At 37.4% G+C, this 19,533-nt stretch overlaps 1 protein-coding gene across 1 annotated transcript in view; it reads left to right on the top strand.

Moving 5' to 3' along the window:
• LOC127851507 (PAX3- and PAX7-binding protein 1-like) overlaps nucleotides 1-10,492 on the top strand; it is a 34,797-nt gene extending 24,305 nt beyond the window's left edge. Inside the window, exons 12-19 of the mRNA XM_052385314.1 lie at nucleotides 691-890; nucleotides 1,250-1,397; nucleotides 2,927-3,045; nucleotides 4,096-4,172; nucleotides 5,551-5,617; nucleotides 5,932-6,078; nucleotides 7,353-7,507; nucleotides 8,386-10,492. Coding sequence (XP_052241274.1) covers nucleotides 691-890; nucleotides 1,250-1,397; nucleotides 2,927-3,045; nucleotides 4,096-4,172; nucleotides 5,551-5,617; nucleotides 5,932-6,078; nucleotides 7,353-7,507; nucleotides 8,386-8,458 — 986 coding nt within the window. The 3' untranslated portion in view covers nucleotides 8,459-10,492. The remainder of the gene's footprint in view (nucleotides 1-690; nucleotides 891-1,249; nucleotides 1,398-2,926; nucleotides 3,046-4,095; nucleotides 4,173-5,550; nucleotides 5,618-5,931; nucleotides 6,079-7,352; nucleotides 7,508-8,385) is intronic.
• Nucleotides 10,493-19,533: the final 9,041 nt, after the last annotated feature.

Here is a 19,533-nt window from a genome sequence, read left to right as displayed (position 1 = left end):
TCAAAGTGTTATATTTCATATTTTCAGTATGCAATTAATCAAATTGACAAATATTCATAGTTTCATACTATATAATGTCCTGTCAAGTTGTCAGTATTACTTTTGTTCATTGAAATTCATATTTGCGAATAAATATTCGTATTCGCCACCCTGTATTCGTGATACGTATCGTGTATTCGTTACAGCCCTAGTGATAATCAGTTTTAAATGCATACATTATAAATTATGAATTTCCATACATCAATAAAAAATAACACTTTGCTTCAAGACAATGAAGGGTATACACTGAACACATATTATTACTATAGATTTCTACAAGTTAGAATACATGTTGCAAATGTATTGTCATTCTGGCATTTGCTCTATACAAAATCACTTAAGTTATTATAAAAGCAACAACTTGAACAAACACATCCCTAACACAAACTAATTCCTAAAACAAACGCATTTCAAACACAGTTGTTTCTCATTCCTAACACAAACAGACATTCCCAATTCTGCACACGAACAGGCGTTCCTTATTCCTAACACAAACAGTCGTTCCTCACATTACAAACACAAGCAGTCATTCCTCATTTTAACACAAATAGTCTTTCCCTATTCCTGACAATCATTCCTTACAGTCATACACTCATGCCTAACACAGACAGTCATTCCTCATTCCTATAACAACCAGTTTTTCCATTACAGATGAGATCATACAGAAGGCGGGTTATGTGTTTGAGGACGTGGTGGACGACTTCAGTGACACAGGCTGCATACGTGAGAGGTTTGCCTCCTGGAAGGCTGGCTATGGGGACACATACAGGGAGGCCTACATAGGGCTCTGTCTGCCAAAACTTGTGAACCCCTTTGTGAGGCTCCAACTCATAGCCTGGAATCCACTGGAGGTCTGTATGTTGGTTGATTCTAAGTTTTTTTTGATGGCCTGTGTTAAGGTTCTTTTTAACTTTGTGTTTATATTACAAATATCTAAAGGTTCTCATCAGAGTTTGTTTCTCTCTGTATTTTGGACATATGAAGATTATTAGTTATGTTGTCCATTTCTGAATTTATCTGTGTTTCAAACATGTATTGTAGTTAAAATATCAATTTTTAAATAGTGTTTCATTTAAGTTGTAAAGAGACATTATTTAAACTCCAGATAATACAATAAGCTGTCAGGGAGGAAGGAGTTGACACTTCCAGTGTTCAAAAATTAAAGTTAGCCCTGAGTAAAAATGTACAACTGCTGTGTCCATTCCCACAGGAGAACAGCAAGGACATAGAAGAGATGCCATGGTTTGACTCCCTGCTCTTCTTTGGCTTTCAAGAGGACGAGGCGTTAGACCGGGAGGATGACGATGTGAAACTGTTGCCAGCCATTGTTGATAAGATAATCCTACCAAAGGTTGCATGTAAGTTCTTACATGGGGTTTCCTGAGGCCCTCTAATTTTCCTAACCTTGATTTATTCAGGCTTGTAACCTTATATCAGTCTTAGGCTAAAAAATATTTTTTAGGGCTTCATTTCAGGAAAACAGGGTTGAATGCATCTTTATAAAGTGTCGTCCCAGGCTAATCAGGGATAACATTTTCCGCTTCAATGATTTTTGGGGGAGCATATAGTTGCCAGTTGCCGCTTCGTCTGTCCGTGCGTCCGTCCGTGCACAATTTTTGTCCGGGCTATTTCTCAGCAACTAATGACCGGAATTCAATGAAACTTTATGGGAAGCTTCACTACCAAGAAGAGATGTGCATATTATCAGCGGGTTCTGGTCAGATGATTTTTCACAGAGTTATGGCCCTTTGAAATTTTCCATTAACTGTACATATAGTGCAATTCTTGTCCGAGCTATTTCTCAGCAACTAATAACCGGAATTCAATGAAACTTTATGGGAAGCTTCACTACCAAGAGGAGATGTGCATATTATCAGCGGGTTCTGGTCAGATGATTTTTCACAGAGTTATGGCCCTTTGAAATTTTCCATTAACTGTACATATAGTGCAATTCTTGACCGGCCTATTTCTCAGAAACTAATGACCGGAATTCAATGAAACTTTATGGGAAGCTTCACTACCAAGAGGAGATGTGCATATTATCAGCGGGTTCTGGTCGGATGATTTTTCACAGAGTAATGGCCCTTTGAAATTTTCTATAAAAAAATTCTTGTCCCCCCAACTACTGTGCCCTCAAGACGTCTCCTTTTATCTGAATATATAGTGCAATATTGTGACAAAAAAAAACTTTGGGGAGCATCACCTGTCTCCGACGGTTTCTTGTTTTATTAGCTCGGCTGTTTTTGGAGAAAACTCGAGGTATTTTCATAGCCAGCTCATCGTCTAACGTCCGTGTCGTGCTAAAACCTTAACATTGTCTCTTAAATCAAAGTGCTTCCACTTACAACTTTGAAACATCGTATGTAGCTGCACCTTGATGAGTTCTACACGCCACTTATTTAAATGAATTAACTGTATCTTTTATTAGGACATATATTAATATGCCTCTGTCAGGCACAAGTTTGAGTTCAATGATACGAAGACAAACATACTATAAAAATATAAAACATATTTCATGGTTGAAATCCTCTAAAATTATTTCGCTTAATAGTAAAACATACACGTGTTCAATCCTATATGAAGATTCTAACCTTCTGATCTCAAGTACTGAGGGTTAAAGAAGTGAGCCCTGTTCTGTGCAGACTTGGCGTAGTGCATGTGTGTTAAAAGTCGTCCATGATTAGCCTGTGCAGTCGGCATAACCTAATGACGAACGAAGCTATCCATTTTTATCGATTTATTTGTTCGCAAGAAGCAAACTTCCACTCTAGACGGAAAGTGTCATCCCTGATAAGCCTGTGGATGATGTTTTGGGCACATGCATTAAGCACAGTTTTTCCAGCAAAAGGCTCGCCGTTAGTATTTAAAGGGTTGTTCACTCTTGCAGGTTTAGTTGAGACTGCCTGGGACCCACTGTCGACTTCTCAGTCGTGTCGCCTTGTAAACCTGGTCCAGAAAATCCTCCGAGACTATCCCACTGTCAATGCTAAGTCAAAAAATGTACAGGTAATAGCAGAAGAAATGTGGATTGAAATTTGTTGTAATTTTACTGAACATGAATTTCATACTTTTCGAGACTGAACAGTCCTTTAAATTAAGGTTTACCTAAACGAAGGATTGAAAACAATTTGGGGTGCTTAAAAATACTTATTTTGTCCATAACTTTAAAAATGCATGAAAACTGCATGAATTTTGCAAAAAAAATTTAGTTAAAAAATTGAAAATCTGTAAATTCAGATTCTGAACATCTTATGTCTCCTGAAAGATAGATAGAAATCTAGGTACTTTTTTTAAATTGTAAATTTTTTTTTTTTAATATTTATGAAAAAGAAACATACTTTTGTATTGTAAATGAACGCATTACCCCACCCACTGCATGTTGTCTGCAAAAGAGAAAGTTTTAGAAGTATACAGCATATTTATACCATTGTACTTCTGTATTGAAATGTTATACCATTGTACTTCTGTATTGAAATGTTATGAGTGTGTTTGCTATTGTTTAACAATATACGCCTCTTTTAAATGAGGTCTATGCATGTTGACACATGCTGTGGTCAATTCATAATAATTGCATCAATATGAAGTATAATTTTTGTAAGTGGATCTTCAACAGTATGATCACCTCTGTTGTAATTGAGTAAGACAGTTGTCAAAATGAGATGTCATACAAATAGTGATTGAATTTGGCTTTTAAAATACTTGATTTTTGTCTAGCAATTTCTTTATTAACCCTGATATATGCATAAATTCAGCCTTGTTCTGGAAAAACTGGGCTTAAATTGGTGCATGTGCCATAAGTGTTGTCTGGGATCAGCCTGTGAGGTCTGCAATCTGGGCTAATCAGGGACAACACTTTTTGCTTTTATGGATTTTTTTGTTGATAGGAAGTCTCCTTCAAAATAAAATCCAGTTTAGTTGGAAAGTGTTGTCCCTTATTAGCCTATGACGACTTCACAGGCTAGTCTGAGACAACATTTTAGGCATAGGCATTAAGCCCAGGTGTCCCAGAGTGATGCTTATATAAATTATTATTGAGAACGCTTTCATTCAATTCAGGCTCTACTTCGAGCTCTTGTTCTCAGAATGAAGAAGGCCTTAGATGATGACGTGTTTATGCCATTGTATCAAAAAACGTAAGGATAAACTTTCTTTTATTGCTTCTGTTTGATTGTCATAGCCTGCTCGTCGTGTTGTGTGCTAAAACCTTAACATTTTGTGAACCTTTTGAACATTGGCTCTTAAATGAAAGTCCTTCCACCTACAACTTTGATGCACCTTGATGAGTTCTACATGCCACACCAATTTTTGGGTCACTATGTCAAATGTCAAGGTCACTGTGACCTCTAAAAAAAATTCTGACAAGCTTTCATTTATTCAAATCAGCACCTGCTGCCGAGCGATGGCATCCGTTATGCGGTGCTCTTGTTGTTTGTTATGGCATATAGCAATTGAACTGTCAGTCTGTGCGTCCGTCTGAAAACTTTAACATTGGCCATAACTTTGCAATATTGAAAAAAGCAACTTGTCAAATGTATTTGGCATGCATGTGTATGTCATGGAGCTGCACATTTTGAGTTGTGAAAGGTCAAGGTCATCCTTCAAGGTCAAAGGTCAAAAAACAAAATCAAAGGGAAGCCACAAGCTTGAAAGGGAGATTATTTATATTTTATATCATTCAGCAGGTAGAGATTATTTTCACAAGGGAAGTAATATTTTTTTAAAGGGATATAATAAAAAAAAATTAATTCAAAGCGGCGCAGTAGGGGGCATTGTGTTTCTAACAAACAAATCTCTTGTTTTAAAATTAAATCAATTTAAACATACATGCAAAACTATGTTGTCCCTGATTAGCCTTTGGGGAACAAGTGTAATATAGAAAGTCACTTTATGCACATGTATTTAGCCCAGTTTTCCCAGAATTAAGCTCATATTTTGATGCACAAGACACTACATGATGCAGTTTCTTCTTTGTAGTGTCCTTGAGAATTAAGCTCATATTTTGATGCACAAGACACTACATGATGTAGTTTCTTCTTTGTAGTGTCCTTGAGAATTAAGCTCATATTTTGATGCACAAGACACTACATGATGCAGTTTCTTCTTTGTAGTGTCCTTGAGAATTAAGCTCCTATTTTGATGCACAAGACACTACATGATGCAGTTTCTTCTTTGTAGTGTCCTTGAGAATTAAGCTCCTATTTTGATGCACAAGACACTACATGATGCAGTTTCTTCTTTGTAGTGTCCTTGAGAATTAAGCTCATATTTTGATGCACAAGACACTACATGATGTAGTTTCTTCTTTGTAGTGTCCTTGAGAATTAAGCTCATATTTTGATGCACAAGACACTACATGATGTAGTTTCTTCTTTGTAGTGTCCTTGAGAATTAAGCTCATATTTTGATGCACAAGACACTACATGATGTAGTTTCTTCTTTGTAGTGTCCTTGAGAATTAAGCTCATATTTTGATGCACAAGACACTACATGATGCAGTTTCTTTCTTTGTAGTGTCCTTGAGAACAGGAATTCTGGCTCCAGTGTTTTCTTCCACCGACAGTCCTGGACATGTATCAAGGTAATTTTGTGTTTCTTTGCATCAACATTCAGTGATGCAATTTATTAAAATTATATAATCTTTTCTTTTGCTCTGCATTTGTATTATCCTCATAATTGTTTTTAATTAATGGTATATTTTCATAGCCTAAATGGTGTACATATAAAAATAAATAATGATTTATTATTGTTTTTTAACATTCATGAGCCACGAATGCATTATGCCGAAAAGAATTGTTTGTACCTACATGTAGGTCTTTTCTTAGCTTCTGGATTTTTGATTCTGTCCTGGCATGGCCTGCTGTATTGTAATTCTCTCCCTCTGTCTCACTACAGTTGCTGGGTTCAATCTTGTCCTGGCACAGCGTGGTGGCCACCAAGGTGCTGCAAGGCCTGGCCCTAGATGGCCTGCTCAACCGCTACATCATGCTGGCCCTGCAGACTGCGCCCTTCAACCAGGAGACACTCGTCAAGTGCCAGGCGGTAGGGAATCAGGGTTTTGTTAAGCGACACTCTCAGAACACTCATTTTTATGACCCCAGTAGGGTGGCATATAGCAGTTGAACTGTCAGTCAGTCAGTATGTCCATCCGTCCGGGAAAAAACTTTAACGATGACCATTACTTTTGCAATATTGAAGATAGCAACTTTATATTTGGCATGCATGTGTATCTCATGAAGCTGCACATTTTGAGTGTTGGAAGTTCAAGTTCAAGGTCATCCTTCAAGGTCAAAGGTCAACAAAAAAATATTTCAAAGCGGCGCAGTAGGGGCCATTGTGTTTCTGACGAACACATCTCTTGTTTTTTACAAGATTCAACAAGTTTTTCACATTTAAGATATTCACTTGATATTTTCTGGTATCATTAAACATATTTGATCAAATATAACGAGTTTTTGCTCAATTTTTAGATGAGTTTGACCACCATTTTAAATTTGGTGATAATATTTGCTTGTTTTAGTTTTTATCGCCACGCAACCCTGAGTTTGATGAGGAATGTATGTGCATATAAGTCCTTTTAGCTATACTAATGGGTACGTATTCACCAAACAATTCTTAGACTGTCTGTCTGTCTGTCTGTCTGTCTGTCTGTCTGTCTGTCTGTCTGTCTGTCTGTCTGTCTGTCTGTCATTGTATGTGTCTGTCATTGTATGTGTCACAAAACTAACCTTGGTCATAACTTTTGCAATATTGATGATAGCAATTTGATATTTGGCATGCATGTGTATCTCATGGAGCTGCACATTTAGAGTTGTGAAAGGTCAAGGTCATCCTTCAAGGACAAAGATAAATATTTTTTAAAAGGCGCATAAGGGGGCATTGTGTTTCTGACAAACACATCTCTTGTTTGTGAATAACATAATCAACAGTGGTAGCCTGTATATATTCAAATGCTGGACGTATTTTTCTGGGTTCCGATTTTTCATTCTTAAGTCTATGAATGTGTTGGTGAATACCGGCCCTAAGATTTGGGATTGTCTGTGAGCATGATAGTAATTACCTTCGACCCCTTATAAACGCATTTTGGCGCATTTGAAGTCCTTTAGAAAATCAAATTAAATTTAAGTCCTTCCTTAATATATTAAAGTTTAAAAGGCTTCATTTCAAACCCAAAGAAAATGATGTGTAGCAAACAGCATAAAACCTGAACAGAATGCGAGTTACTCGCAGGCTGTTCTGGTTGTATGCTGTTTGCACATAGCCATGTTCACTTTGCATCTAAGTGGGAAAGGGTTAAACTCTGTGTTTCTCTCCAGATTGTGTCCACCCTGCCCAAGTCGTGGTTTGAGGGTCTTTCTGATGACAAGACCATCCCCCAGCTAGAGAACCTCTGTAGGTTCCTGGTGTATGCAGCACAGCTGCTGGATAAGGCTACAGAGACCGCGTCTGACACGCAGAGAAGAGAACTCAGGTAGGCACATGTCAGCCTAGTTCTGAAAAAACGGGGTTTTATGCATGCGCTGAAAGTTTTGTCCCAAATTAGCCTGTGCAGTTCCCACAGGCTAATCAGGGATGACAGTTTCTGCTTTTATGCAATTTTTGGGGTTAAAGGAAGTCTCTTAAGAACAGAAATCCGTTGTGGACGGAATTTTTGTCATGGTCATGTGCATCCAAATACTAGCTCACTATGTAAATTATAAGAAAATCTTGTTACCATTCTAGAAGCCACATTCATGTCTCAATGTTAATGAACTTGAATAATTTTGACACTATCTAGGGCAAGTTTTAATTGGCGTCACATGCTTGCTAAAAGCTATGTTGTTTTGTTATATCTTGGTCACATGGTTTCACAAACAAGCTTATCAGGTAAGTGTTTGACAATTTGTGTACCTTGATATCAGGTGAGTGATTCATGTTTATCATGGATCTCTTTTTATGCCCCCGGATCAAATGATCTGGGGCATATTGATTTTGGCCTGTCTGTCTGTCATTCTGTCTCAAAACTTTAACCTTGGTTAAAGTTTTGCGATATTTTTTGAAATATTGAACATAGCAACTTGATATTTGGCATGCATGTGTATCTAATGGAGCTGCACATTTTGAGTGGTGAAAGGTCAAGGTCATCCTTCAAGGTCAAAGGTAAAAAAAAAGTGGCGCATTAGGGGGCATTGTGTTTCTGACAAACACATCTCTTTTTAAAAATGTCTCTCCACTTAAATCATATAATTTTAGCAAAAAAGCTAAATGATTTCATGGCTGATATATGCAGCATTTTGTGTCAATATTTCACTAATAATTGCTGTGAATATATCATTAATTTCACCACTGCAATTTGTGTCCATATTTCAGGGACCAAAAGAAGAACATCAACAAACTCCTTGTGAACATTCATGCATTAGAACATGCTTTAAAGTTGTCCTAGCCGGTGAATTCAGTGGAACTGTAGAAGTGCTGCAAACTTTAATGTTACATTCCTTGTGCTGGAAAATAGCTGTCTGACATGTGTAGAAAATCCAGCAATGGGATTGGTTTACAAATAGAATGACAGCTTCTCATGTATTTAAAACATTTGAAGTGTCATATGCCTGGCTGGAGTAAAACCATGGGCAGAACATTTTACAGACCAATGATTACAACACACATAGGTTTTCAAGTTTTCATGGATATTAGATTTCTTCGATTGGAAGTTTAAGGCGACTTGTTGGCATAAGAAGAACAAGTACTTAACAATCGTTAAAGTGAACATCTAATTTATAAGAGCCTACATAATTAAGTGTATAGATGTTTATTTATTGAAGGTTACAAAACCTGCAGTGACATGACTTCAAGCTTTAGTTTACTGTTGAGCTCATTGGGACCAAATAAAGAGTGACAAAATGAACCCTTTCCCACTCAGAAGCAAAGTTAAAATGGCTATGTCAGTCAGCATAAAACCAGAACAGCTTGCATGTAACTCACAGTCTGATCAGTTGTTATGCTGTTTGCTGCTCATCAGTATCTACAGGTCTAAAAAGAAGCCTTTAAAACTTAAATCTTGTAAGAAAGGCCTTTAATTAAATTGAACTTTCTAAAGGACTACAAATGTGTCAAAATACATGTCTAAGTGGTCAAAATATGTATCAAAGTGGTCAAAATACGTATCTTTTTAAAGTGGTGAAGGGTTAAGAATGTAGCTTAACTGGTGTGTTTGAAAGCTTTTATTTCTTTATTTCAATAATAAAACCTGTAGTAAAACTACTGAATGAGTTATAAAGCCGGATGATTGGTGTGGTATGCATCTGTCTTTATTTGAGCATGACATATGATATGTGTATTACTCACATTGCTAAGGATAACCAATCTAGAACTAACCTTTCTATGGTATCAGTCGGTGCTAAACTCACACAGAGCTAGTTTTAGTGTTTGTGTCAAATTTCTGTAATTGACCTGTGTCTTCTTTTTTTTTAAAATATTAGTACTTTTTATATGCCTGTGTATAAAACGGGGTGTATTATGAAACAGCTGATGTGAACTGGGGTGTAGTATGGAACAGCTGATGTGAACTAGGGTGTAGTATGGAACAGCTGATGTGAACTGGGGTGTAGTATGGAACAGCTGATGTGAACTGGGGTGTAGTATGGAACAGCTGATATGAACTGGGGTGTAGTATGGAACAGCTGATATGAACTGGGGTGTAGTATGGAACAGCTGATATGAACTGGGGGTTGGCATTAGGGAGAATGATGTCTGCTCATAAAATAATTAACTCGAAGAGTTTAAATTAGATCATCATAATATTGATTCAAATTGTCTGAAGCACTTCTAAATGATGGCCCTTTATTAGAAAATTATTATTCTTGTCCACTCTCTTACTCAAATATGATAATTGTGCAACTTTGTGATAAAGTTTGTTGGCATATAATCGGGGCCAAGTTAAAATAAACTAGCGAGATCGCCTGATGCTCTTGTGATTATGGTCTGAATTACAAATCATTTGCAGAATTGACATTGTCCTCTCTCTATTCTCTATCTCAGATAGTTTAAATTGGATATTGAAGAAAAATGGTTAACATATCTGTGGTGATATAATATTGGCCAAGATTGATAACCAGTGCCTGATCATGTATGAATTATGGCCTGTGAATGATGCATAATTTGCCCAAATATTATTGCATCCATGGAGTCTGCTTAGGAGCTACCTGACCAGACCATGCTGGTAGGTCTGGATCTACGTTGGCCGTGTATTGTGTAAGAGCCATTTTGAATGACGTAGCCTAAATTACTCACAAACTTCCCTGCAGGCAAACCTAAAGTACTCTGACACGCATTTACACTGTTGTTCATGAACCGTCTTGTCTGTTTAAAGCATATTCTAAATTTTACTGACGTTTTTTTTGTCACACAGTCTTCTGTATGATGATACAATTATTATGATTATAAAAGATAATGCTTGTAAATAAAGAAAAATAAGATAGAAGTTGCACTTTTTATTTCGTTGATGTTACAGACAAAGCTACTTTGTAAAACCATAAACAAAATCAATAAATGTCAAGGGCTGCTGTTTTTGCATTTAGGTTTGTTTTTTATTGATTTTTTAGTACTAGAATCATCGCTTATTTTACCATATTGTATTTATGATGACCTCAATTTTGATTGGTACAGGATGCTGAGACATACAAGAGCCTTTTTCTGCTTGTGATTATTCCAGTAGTTCTATTTGCAAAAAATACCTGCCAATACTACATACAATGTTTTGCACACAAATTGCTGTGAGGTAAAGATAAAGGTCTTTTTAAGCTCATCTATTTTTTGAAAAAAAAAAATGAGCTATTTTCATCACCTTGGCGTCGGCGTCCGGTTAAGTTTTGCAGACAACTCTATCAAGCATTTTGTCATAATTATTGCCCCTTTTATACTTAGAATATGCATATTATTGATAAATCTATATTAAAGTTTGCGTACTACCCCAAATATTTCCTATATCCTTTGACATATTGCTTTTATATGTTGCATACTTGTTTACCAACATGACCCCAATCTATAAACAAGAGCAGACCACTGTATCAAGCATTTTGACATAATTATGGCCCCTTTTACACTTAGATAATTGAACATTTTGCTTAAATTGCCATGACTTCTTTATTTATGATCACATTTTATTATTACTTTGACAAAACAACACTAACCTGAATACCCCAATGGATTCCACCCAAACAATACCCCACGCCCCTACCCAGAATCCCTCCCCAACCCCCTCCCCCCCAATTTTTTTGTTTAAACATCGTCTAATAAATTACCACACCCCACATTATACCCCCCTCTCATCCCCCCCTTCAACCCCCCAATTTTTTTTTTTAAACATCATTTTATAAATTACCACACCCCACATTATACCCCCCTCTCACCCCCCCCCCCCCCTCCCCCAACCCTCCCAAAAATTTTTTTTCGAAAATGGTTCCGGTTGGTTGAAAAACATGGCTGCCAGGGGGCGTGGCAGTTTTCCTTATATGGCTATAGTAAAACCTTGTTAACACTCTAGAAGTCAAATTTTTAGTCCAATCTGCATGAAACTTGGTGGGAACATGTGTCCCAATAAAATCTTGGACAAGTTCAAAAATTGTTCCGGTTGGTTGAAAAACATGGCCGCCAGGGGTCGTGGCAGTTTTCCTTATATGGCTATAGTAAAACCTTGTTAACACTCTAGAAGTCACATGTTTAGTCCAATCTTCATGAAACTTTGTCAGAACATGTGTCCCAATAATATCTTGGACGAGTTCGAAAATGGTTCTGGTTAGTTCAAAAACATGGCCGCCAGGGGGCATTGCAGTTTTCCTTATATGGCTATAGTAAAACCTTGTTAACACTCTAGAAGTCACATTTTTAGTCCAATCTTCATGAAACTTGGTCAAAACATGTGTCCCAATAATATCTTGGACGAGTTCGAAAATGGTTCCAGTTGAATGAAAAACATGGCCGCCATGGGGCGGGGCAGTTTTCCTTATATGGCTTTACTGTATGGTAAAACCTTGTTAACACTCTAGAAGTCATATTTGTGGTCCAATGCTCATGAAACTTGGTCAGAATATTTGATCTAATAATATCTGGGCTAAGTTAAAAAATGGTTGAGATCCGTTAAAAAACATGGCCGCAAGGGGCGTGGCATTTTTCCTTAAATGGCTATTTACTACAAAACCTTTTTAACACTCTAGAAGTCACATTTATTATCCAATCTTTATAAAACTTGATCTGAACATTTGTTCTAACACTAGCTCGAGTGAGTTTGAAAATGGTTATGGTTCGTTGAAAAACATGGCCGCAAGGGGGGGGGCAGTTGTCCTTATATGGCTTTAGTGAAAACTTGTTATCCCCCGCCAGAGGCGGAGGGATATTGTTTTGGCGTTGTCCGTCCGTCGGTTCCTCTGTCCGTCCGTCCCTCCGGCTGTCCGTCCGTCCGGCACTTTTGTGTCCGGAGCCATATCTTGGAAGTGCTTTGGCGGATTTCATTGAAACTTTGTATGAGTATATATATGCATAAGAGGATGATGCACGCCAAATGGCATTGTACACCATCTGTTAAAAACAGAGTTATGGCCCTTTGTATCTTGAAAAAATGCTTTTTACTATAGGCTTTTTTGTGTCCGGAGCCATATCTTGGAAGTGCTTTGGCGGATTTCATTGAAACATGGTATGAGTATAAATATGCATAAGACGATGATGCACGCCAAATGGCATTGTACACCATCTGTTAAAAACAGAGTTATGGCCCTTTGTATCTTGAAAAAATGCTTTTTACTATAGGCACATTGTGTCCGGAGCCATATCTTGGAAGTGCTTTGGCGGATTTCATTGAAACTTGGTATGAGTATATATATGCATAAGAGGATGATGCAAGCCGAATGGCATTGTATACCATCTGTTAAAAACAGAGTTATGGCCCTTTGTATCTTGAAAAAATGCTTTTTACTATAGGCACTTTTGTGTCCGGAGCCATATTTTGGAAGTGCTTTGGTGGATTTCATTGAAACATTTTCACTATGACCATGCTCTCCTTCATCATCCCGCGGCCCCTCTTTGAAAAGCAGGCTAATAGACCATTCCATTTACGCATGCTATCTAGAGTAAGATTTGACTGCCCTTCTGTCTGTTATAGAATGTGTGTACAGGGGTATAAACTAACAATGAAATACTCATTTAAGAAGTGAAGGTAAACGTGTATTTCATTTCTGTGTCCAAATATTTTGATTAATAATCCCAACTTCTTAGAGACGGAAGAGCCCTAGTCTGAAACAGTCCTTGTGGATGACAAACAAGTTAACCACGTAAATGAGGGAACCAACACACATTTTGGGGGCTGTGGCTTCTAAAATTTTAATCAATGGTGTATCATTTGAAACTTACAAGAATGTATCTCTCGTTGAAACACACTAAAATGTTTGTTATCCCCAGCCATAGGAGGAGGGATATTGTTTTGGCGTTGTCCATCCGTCTGTCCGTCCGTCCGGAGCCATATCTTGGAAGTGCTTTGGCGGATTTCATTGAAACTTGGTATGAGTATTGTACACCATCTGTTAATAACGGAGTTATGGCCTTTTGTATCTTGAAAAAATGCTTGTTTGAGTGTCAAATATAATACTTTTGTGTCCAGAAGCATATAGGCGGGGGATATCAATTCAACGAATTTGCTTGTTGACACTATATTAGCCACATTTATTGGCCAATCTTCATGAAACTTGGTCAGAACATTTGTCCCAATGAAATTTTGCCAGAGATTGAAGCTGGATCATATGAGCTCAAAAACTAGGTCACAAGGTCAAATATAAAACAAGAAGACCATGATGGCCCTGTATCGTTCCACTGTTTTTTCTTTGCGAAAAAAACGTGTATTGCGCATGGGTTGAAATGTACTCAAACATGTGACTTTCTCTTTCTATCCCTCGTCCCACTGGGCGCTTAAAGTTGGAAGGGTGAGCATTTTTATATATGGAAAAAGTACTACCGTGTTAACTAAACAGACAAAAAAGCCCGGGAATTGTTGCATAGGTTCTTTGCTTATAACGTACGTACATTTATCTCTCTAAAAGATATTGTCGTTCTTTGTATTTCACATATTTTTAGATGCTGAAGATCAAGTCTACGCATTTGATTTGAAACAGATTCACTAGACCCATACGAATCAAAATGCCTTAACCCTTTACCAAACAACACATTTTGGACTTTCCCAATTTGAAAGAGGTTGCAGACATCAATTGAATTAAAATGAAATATGAAGGAAATGATCAGGTAGGGTAGAAATAATTGTGATAAAAGGAGAAATTGCTCATCAACCCACACATCCCTAAGACCAACAGGCCTGAGAATATTATGATCATCTAAAGATTATTTCTTTATATTTATAAATGTATTTAATTAAGTTATACATTTGACTTCTAAGATCAATTCATAACTTATATTAAGAAAATTATAAAATGGTCAGAAATATATATGGATTGTTGAGCAATTGACAATCATTTCAACAATTCATGATTAGTCACGATTCACAAATGGAACAATGAATCATTAGTTATTAAAAAGCAGCATATAAAATAGTTAAGAACATTGCACTTCATTAATTTCAACACCTTCTCTTGGATACAAAGCTTGAGTTTACCATGGAGTATCATATATTGACTTTCCTTGAAATAATTATGTTCATGGAAGTTGTGTTTTTAAAATCAATAATATATTATTAAACTGGTTTTAACACTACAAAAAAGACATGAAATTAACATGTCATCCAAAATATTTTCATCCGGATATATGGTCACTTTCGACATATTTAAATAAAACCCGACTTTTTTTCAGTTTATAAGAAAAACATTCATAACACATGTTCTTACTTCAATGCCTTTGTATGCAGTCACCATCTGACCTAAAATGGCACTAAATGACAGGGTTTTATCTCATGTTTACAAGATGTTGTTGTTGGTCACAGCCAAACGGCCGCAGTAATTTCCACTGGTAAACGTCATATGTTCAGTTTTGTGACCCCCGGGGCCGGGTCAAATTTGAGCCCAGGGAAATAATTTGAACAAATTTGGTAGAGGACTATTAGATAAAACTACATACCAAATTTAGTAGCCCTAGGCTCTATAAAAGAACAAGAAGATTTTTAAAGTTTGCACAAAATAGGCCTTATTTAAGCATATGTTCATTTTTGTGACCCCTGGGGCAAGGTCAAATTTGTTCCTAGGGGCATAATTTGAACAAACTAAGTAGAGAACTATTAGATGTCACTACCTACCGAATTTGGTAGAAATAGGCCCAATGGTTATGGACAAGAAGATTTTTATAGTTTGCACAAAATGGGCCCAATATAAGCATATGTTCAATTTTGTGACCCCTGGGGAACAGTCAAATTTGATCCCAAGGGCTTAATTTGAACAAACTTGGTAGAGGACTATAAGATGTCATTACATACCAAATTTGGTAGCCCTATGCCATACGGTTATGGACAAGAAGATTTTTAAAGCTTGCACAAAATAGGCCATATATAAGCAAATTTTCGATTTTTGACCCCCCAGGGCAGGGTCAAATTTGACCCCAGGGGAATAATTTGAACAAACTTGGTAGAGGACTATTAGATGTCACTACATACCAAATTTGGTAGCCCTAGGCCCAATGGTTATGGACGAGAAGATTTTTAAAGTTTTCACAAAATAGGCCTTATATAAGCAAATTTTCAATTTTTTGACCCCCCGGAGCAGGGTAAAATTTGACCCCAGGGGCATAATTTGCACAAACTTGGTAGAGGACTATAAGATGTCACTACATACCAAATTTGGTAGCCCTTGGCCCAATGGTTATGGACAAGAAGATTTTTAAAGTTTTCACAAAATAGGCCTTATATAAGCAAATGTTCAATTTTTTGACCCCCTGGGGCAGGGTCAAATTTGACCCCAGGGGCATAATTTGAACAAACTTGATGGAGGACTATAAGATGTCACTAAATACAAAATTTGGTAGCCCTAGGCCCAATAGTTATGGACAAGAAGATTATTAAAGTTTTCACAAAATAGGCCTTATATAAGCAAATTTTCAATTTGTTAACCCCCCGGGGCAGGGTCAAATTTGACCTCAGGGGTATAATTTGAACAAACTTGGTAGAGGACTATAAGATGTCACTACATAGCAAATTTGGTAGCCCTAGGCCCAATGGTTATGGACAAGATTTTTAAAGTTTGCACAACATAGGCCTTATATAAGCAAATTTTCAATTTTTTAACCCCCGGGGCAGGGTCAAATTTGACCCCAAGGGCATAATTTGAACAAACTTGGTAGAGGACTATAAGATGTCACTACATGGCAAATTTGGTAGCCCTAGGAACAATGGTTATGGACAAGAAGATTTTTAAAGTTTGCACAAAATAGGCCTCATATAAGCAAATTTTCAATTTTTTACCCCCCCCCCCCCCCCCCCGGGGCAGGGTCAAATTTGACCCCAGGGGCATAATTTGAACAAACTTAGTAGAGGACTATAAGATGTCACTACATAGCAAATTTGGTAGCCCTAGGCCCAATGGTTATGGACAAGAAGATTTTTAAGTTTGCACAACATAGGCCTTATATAAGCAAATTTTCAATTTTTTAACACCCAGGGGCAGGGTCAAATTTGACCCCAGGGGCATAATTTGAACAAACTTGGTAGAGGACTATAAGATGTCACTACATGGCAAATTTGGTAGCCCTAGGCCCAATGGTTATGGACAAGAAGATTTTTAAAGTTTGCACAAAATAGGCCTTATATAAGCAAATTTTCAATTTTTTAACCCCCCGGGGCAGGGTCAAATTTGACCCCAGGGGCATAATTTGAACAAACTTGGTAGAGGACAATAAGATGTCACTACATACCAAATTTGGTAGCCCTATGCCATACGGTTATGGACAAGAAGATTTTTAAAGTTTGCACAAATAGGCCTTATATAAGCAAATTTTCAATTTTTTAACCCCCCGGGGCAGGGTCAAATTTGACCCCAGGGGCATAATTTGAACAAACTTGGTAGAGGACTATAAGATGTCACTACATGGCAAATTTGGTAGCCCTAAGCCCTATGGTTATGGACAAGAAGATTTTTAAAGTTTGCACAAAATAGGCCTTATATAAGCAAATTTTCAATTTTTTAACCCCCCGGGGCAGGGTCAAATTTGACCCCAGGGGCATAATTTGAACAAACTTGGTAGAGGACAATAAGTTGTCTCTACATACCAAATTTGGTAGCCCTATGCCGTACGGTTATGGACAAGAAGATTTTTAAAGTTTGCACAAATAGGCCTTATATAAGCAAATTTTCAATGTTTTGACCCCCTGGGCAGGGTAAAATTTAACCCCAGGGGCATAATTTGAACAAACTTGGTTGAGGACTATAAGATGTCACTACATACCAAATTTGGTAGCCCTAGGCCCAATGGTTACGGACAAGAAGATTTTTAAAGTTTGCACAAAATAGGCCTTATATAAGCAAATTTTCAATTTTTTTACCACCTGGGGCAGGGTCAAATTTGACCCCAGGGGCATAATTTGAACAAATTTGAAAGGGGTTCACCACAGGAAGATTCCTGAGAAATTTCATCAGATTTAGACCAGTAGTTTAGGAGAAGAAGATGTTTAAAGAAAAAGTTAACGCACGCACGGACGCACGCACACACGACGGACACAGGACCATGACACAAGCCCCGCTGGCCTTTTGCCAGTGGAGCTAAAAAACAACATGTTAAAAGTCACTTTTTTGGTCCAAAATAATCTTCATGAATCAGCTTGCATTTTTTTCAGAATAGTCTAGTTCCTTTGGCTTTCAGGTGAGCGCCTTAGGTCCTGATGGCCCTCTTGTTACGGAATTATGGCCCTTTTTTGACTTAGTAACTTTGAATATATGGTTAAATTTTGTGTTTAGATCCACTTTACTTCTAAAGTATCAAGGCTATTGCTTTCAAACTTCAAATACGTTCATGCTATCATGAGGGTATTGTTCCTGGCAAGTTGAATTTTACCTTGACCTTTGAATGACCTTGACTCAAGGTCAAATTATTAAATTTTGCTAAAATTGCCGTAACTTTTTTATTTATGATTAGATTTGATTGATACTTTGCCAAAACAAATCTTACCTGACAAACCACAATAGACTCCACCCAAACAATCCCCCACGCCCCACCCTCATTTTTTTTTCTCTTAAAGATCATCTAATAAATGACCACCTCACCCTAACACTACACCCCCCCCCCCCCCAAAAAAAAAAAAAATTTGTTTTTACATGGTTTAAAAACACAAATATTATATTTTTTTGAAACATGGTTAAAAAACACAAATATTTTTTTTTTGTATTTTATTTTTGAAATACTGTCAAACCATCCCACCCAAGAATCCCCCCCCCCCAAAAAAATAACTTTTTTTTGCATTTTTTTTTTGCATTTTTGGAAGATGTAATGAAAGACCCCAACCCCACACTATATACCCCCTCCACTCCACCCCTCCCTCCTTTGTGATTGAAATTGAGATAGGTCCCTTCACCTTTAAAAAGAAAAATAGATGAGCGGTCTGCACCCGCAAGGCGGTGCTCTTGTTATTATAGTGTCACCCCTATTGAAACGGCCAGCCAATTTGGCTTATGAGACACCTTTGCGTGTATACCATGTACCTCCCAACTCCTATCACTATGCCAGGCGCCAGGCGGATAGAAGTCGGTAACCATTCATGTTTAACGCTCGCGGCTCATGAGCCGACCATATCGGAACAAGTCCCATGACAAACATCAATCCTTCGACAAACGCTTCCTATGGGAGGCGGACGCCTTATCCACAAGGCCACGGCGATCGCTGTGTTTGATTGACGCTCATATCCCATGTTGATGGCTTCAACTTGGTTACAGTTGTATTATCAGCCCATTTGAATTATTTAAGCTGTGTTTTGGGTAAACTGGGCTTAATGCATTTGCGTGAAGCGTCATCTCAGATTAGCATGTACAATTTACACAGACTGATCAGGGACGACACTTTATGCTTTTATGGATGTTTTCGTTTAAAGTACGTCTCTTAAACACGAAAAAAACTGTTGTTGGCGGAAAGCGTCGTCACTGACTAGCCTTTGTAGACTGCACAGGCAAATCTGAAACGACACTTATCGCACTTGCATAAACCGTGATTTTCAGAACGAGGCTAATTTAACATCAAAATTAGGTAAAGACCTTCGAGGTTGAGGTCTGTAGGTGGATTGGGATGTGTTATGAGTAACAACAATATCCATGCCAATATCGAAGTAGCGTAGTAAGCCTATATACAGTAAATCAACGAGATTCGGCCATTTTGAACTAGAATAGATCATATAAGATCATGATCAAATTTAGGCTGGATATGTGTGTTTTGAAGACTGTCATAAACAACAACCGTGTCCATATTCAAGTGTTATGTCAAATCAAATGTTGAATAAATAGCATATTTTAATAATTCAATAAATAAGTCCTAATAAGGGTAAACTCAAAGCGAGGCAGG

This window comes from Dreissena polymorpha, chromosome 11, assembly GCF_020536995.1.
Source record: "Dreissena polymorpha isolate Duluth1 chromosome 11, UMN_Dpol_1.0, whole genome shotgun sequence".
NCBI classification, from domain to species: Eukaryota; Metazoa; Mollusca; class Bivalvia; order Myida; family Dreissenidae; genus Dreissena; species Dreissena polymorpha.
The sequence above is the reverse complement of the archived record's forward strand: the minus strand, read 5'-3'. Positions and strand labels throughout refer to the sequence as shown.